Genomic DNA, 4152 nt, shown 5'->3' on the forward strand with positions numbered 1-4152 from the left:
GCATTAAGGACAATGGAGCCGTACGTACACACGAAAAACTCAACTTGCCAGTTTGGGAAGGGAAAAAAATGTACTTTGAGGGTTCAGTTTTGCTTTGTTATTTGTACTGTTTGTTTGGTCACAGTCCACTGCGTTGCTATAAACAGCTCTGCAACCCATAGCTCTGCCAGCGACCTATACTGATCCCACTCCCTACAGCTGCACCAAAATAACCTCAAAACTACGCCTAGAGCCGCGCCACAGAGGCCAGCAGTCACAGCTTAGGGTAATTTGCCTCTCCGAGTCCTACCAAATCTCACGTTTGACTGTTTCGGATGCGAACATAAACCGATTAAGTGGCTCTTTTTTCATCTATGCACCTTCTAAAGACTGTATCACGTAATTATCAAGGAGCAATATGCTGAAAACTCTTACAGTTTACCAACAAGAAAAATCGTTCTGCTCTGGTTTGATCTGACAAATTGGCAAAAGAACCATTTCTGAACACTGGGAAATCCTTCTGTTTCTATTTTTAAAAACCGTAAAGCTTCAGTCATATCACACTTTAGTTTTTTCCTGGATACATTCAAAGTAATTTCCTTGCCATTTTCCAATTGTTGAGGTAAACATACATATTTAATATAAAGTAACATTGAAGCCTAGCCTATAACTCTCAGCAGTACATAGTGCTTTCAACACATTCCTTTGAGGTACTGTACAAATCACAATCACTTTCCTGAGTTTTTGCAGACAGAACATTAAAAGAAATGAACTGCAGAAATTAAGGTCCAGATTACCATTACCCTGTTTTACCTGTTCTTAGTTTAACACCGCAGAACAGACAGGATTGAGGAATACTGTTGCTCTTAGAATAGCAAAAATCTGGTTCTCTGTCGCAACACAACCGTTCATCTCTTTAGTCCAATAATGTTTGAAGTTAAAGCTCTTTATATTAGCACATGCCACCAATGTAATTGTGAGGCAAACAAAAAATAAAGCACCACTTCAGGCACTTGACAGCAACTAAATCTCAAGAACAGCAGAATGGAATCAACACACAGGGTTCATGTCCTTCTGAAATCAACCCACTTGCACCTTGCTCCTTGGTGAGTATTGTCTAGCTTGAACAGAACTGAGCATCAACATGCGCTTTCTGTCATGTGTGGCTTTTTCAGATCAGCAGCTCTTGTTTGATGCACTTTTCCTTCAAGTCTACCCTGGCTCTTTAGAGGCAAGGTAAATCGTAGTCTTCCCAGTACCCTTTGCAATTTTAACACTACTGAAAAGGGTTCTCTACCCTATGTAGCAGGTTCTGTGTGTGCCAACATTCATTACTTTTTTTTTTTTAAGTAGTATCACTGACTGCAACCAAACATTTTGTTCCATTCAACATATGTATCAAGCTCTTTTTGAGATATGCTAGGCTGTATCTTGCAGAAAGCATTTTCAAAGTCTTGATATGTAACTGGCCTCAACTGGCTGGGCATAATGGCTGAAAGGTCTGTGGCTGGCATGGCGTGGAGTGGGCCCACCACGGCTTCCTGACACAAGTGAGCCACATCTAGTCCAGAAAAGCCTTCTGTGCGCTGGACAAGCAGTGCAACCTCCTTGTCATTGAGACAGTAATTGTGCTGTGAGAGCAGTTGTACTATTATCTGGTGCCTCGCTGTGCTGTCAGGAAGTGGGATTAAAAGTCGTTTCATGAAGTACCTTCGAAGAGATTCATCGATTTCTTCCGGCTTACTCGTGGCGCAAATTACTACTATTTGGTCCTCAGCAGAAGTCAGTACAGTGTCCAGCTGCATAAGGAACTCGGTTCTCATCCGACTTACTGGACTGTGTTCTTCGCTCACTTGAGAAGAAAGGAGCATATCAATGTCACTAACAAAAATCACCGAGGGTTGGCGACACCTTGCCACGAGGAAGGAGGCATGGACAATTTTCTCTCCTTCCCCTAACCACTTTGTGACAAGGCCAGAGCCAGTGATTTTGAAAAACGTGGCCCCCAGCTGACTAGCTATACATCTGCCCATTAATGTTTTGCCTGTTCCCCGAGGTCCAAATAAAAGGATGCTCCGAGGTAGAGCAGTCAGTCCATTGAATGCATCTGACCTCAATACTGGCCATAAAACCTCCTCCTTAATGACGGCCTTTACTAGATCTAGGCCAGCGATGTCACTCCAGTCCACGGGAGGTCCTTGGTTGATAATCTCATTGGTAACAAGGTCAATGAGGTGTGTGTCAGTATTCTTCAGTTGCTCGTCCACAGAGTGGTTGGATGAGGTAGCTGCACGAAGTCCCGGGCCTTGCATTGGGTGAGGGAGGAGCTGCCTGTGCTCGTCACTGTGCTCATTCATTACCGGGGAGGTATACTTCCCAAATGAGTCACTCGATCTCGAACCCAGTGAGTTTTTAGCAGTACTATAGGATGGGGGTGTTAGAGCCCTACTGGACTGGCTGCTGAATTTCCTTTGCTGTTCAGAGGACATTAGCTGCTTTGTTGGCTTAAATGCTAAGGACGATGTTTCAGCACTTCTGTCAAAACCATTCCCCCTGTTTGCATTTGAAATGCTGTTGTCGGGCATTCGATACATGGGACTCTGTGTAGATCTCTGTTGGCCATAGCTGTAATTTCCATAACTGGAGTCCATTTCTCCTTGCCCTGCCATGTAGAAAGCTTTCCTTTTGAGAGAGCTGGCTGAACTGTTTGTCAGGGCAGATGGCGCGATGGGTGTCAGACCGTGGCCCTGGTAGGAGTAGCTGGGGACGGTGGTCGGGGGCAGAGGGGTCGGAGCAGGGATTCCTGAAGGCAGGTACGCTGAGGGCGGCGGGGCACCCCCAGGGCTGTACCCAGAGCCAACAGCGGTTTGAGGAGGATAACTGGCGGAAGGGTAGCTGTAACTGGAGAGGTTAGAGGTCCCGTTGTAGCCGGGGACGAGGGCTGGCGGCGGTGGCGGCGGTGGGGGCTGTAAAAGTCCCGAGCTATGTAGGGGGGATGGATGAGGGGATGGAAGTGCAGGTGCTGGCTGGCCACTGTAACTGGTATGCAAGTACGAGCCATTGTATCCTGCGGCGTATTCCTGAGATGGGAGCCCTGAATGAAGACTGGGAACGGTGTGACTTCCGCAGGTGCTGCTGGAGTAACTGGGTTCAGCCAGGTTACTGGCCACCCCAGGAGAGCTCCCGATGCTGGCCGAGACGTCTGCGGGAGGGAGGGCTGCACTTACCCCAGCTTTGCTGGCAGTGATAACGTCTGGGACACAGTTCATGGGATACACACTCTCCGAGTTCAGCGACGGCTGCCAGGGCTCGCTTTCGTTCTTCCGGCCGTTCACCAGCCCCGAGGGAGCTTCAGAGTAATTGCTGAGAATGGGCCGCTCGGCCGGGCCTTCCAAAATACCGGAGTATTTTTCTGCATACTTTTTCAGAAGATTGGAGGCGGTCAGAGCCGAGATGTCGTCGTTGGCCCAGGCGTACTGGTAGGTGCGCTGCAGGTGCCCCCGGTAGGCTTCCACCTTGTGGGCAGGGGACCGGGTGGTTGAAGTGATATCAAAGTGCTGTTCTGGCCACTGGGCATGCTCCGGCGTCCACTGCATCTTCAAGCCTAGGGCGGCAGGAAAAAACAAAGTTAACAGCGAGCTCGGCCTTTTTCGGATGCTTTTAAATGGGTTCTCAAACGTACTGTCTGTGAACTTCTTCAGCTCTCTGAACACTGTACTTAACACCACAAATCCTTAAAGAAAGAAAATGCAGTGCCCTTATGAAGCAGTATAAACTGCTTGGTTTATTGTAGGCGCATACACACGGAGCCACATTTTTTGTTGACTCAGTAGGGGGTTATTTGTTGGTTTAAAAAAATGTAGGCAATGCCAGATTTCTCAAAGTAATTAAATTAGACTCAGTACGTTTTAAATACTGAGTGCAGATTTATTGTTAACATACAAGGCATCCAACTGCTCTGTCCTCTCTCATCACTGTTTCAGTTTTATATTTTAACCAATATAAAAATATGAGACACAGCTGACAGATCACATCTAGGATACCTCTCTTATTTGGTACTGAACACCTAGTTAGCACAGTATAATGCACCCTGCGCAGAACAATATGACACAGACATAGCAGGTCATTCCATAATCCAACTCTCATCTAAAGTGGTCCACGACAGTTTCAAAT

The 4152-nt window shown here is 46.9% G+C and overlaps 1 protein-coding gene across 1 annotated transcript; it reads right to left on the reverse strand.

The window, feature by feature from the left end:
* Window positions 1-361: 361 nt before the first annotated feature.
* FIGN (fidgetin) lies at window positions 362-3575 on the reverse strand. Its single transcript, XM_009576179.1, has one exon. It carries the CDS (start codon window positions 3573-3575, stop codon window positions 1335-1337), a length of 2241 nt encoding a protein of 746 aa, XP_009574474.1. The 3' UTR covers window positions 362-1334.
* Window positions 3576-4152: the final 577 nt, after the last annotated feature.

The sequence above is a fragment of the Fulmarus glacialis genome, unplaced genomic scaffold, assembly GCF_000690835.1.
Source record: "Fulmarus glacialis isolate BGI_N327 unplaced genomic scaffold, ASM69083v1 scaffold16464, whole genome shotgun sequence".
In the NCBI taxonomy this organism is placed as follows: domain Eukaryota; kingdom Metazoa; phylum Chordata; class Aves; order Procellariiformes; family Procellariidae; genus Fulmarus; species Fulmarus glacialis.

Coding starts and splice junctions, on each gene's coding strand:
- FIGN (XM_009576179.1), bottom strand. CDS start 3,575: ATGCAGTGGACGCCGGAGCATGCCCAGTGGCCAGAACAGCACTTTGAT.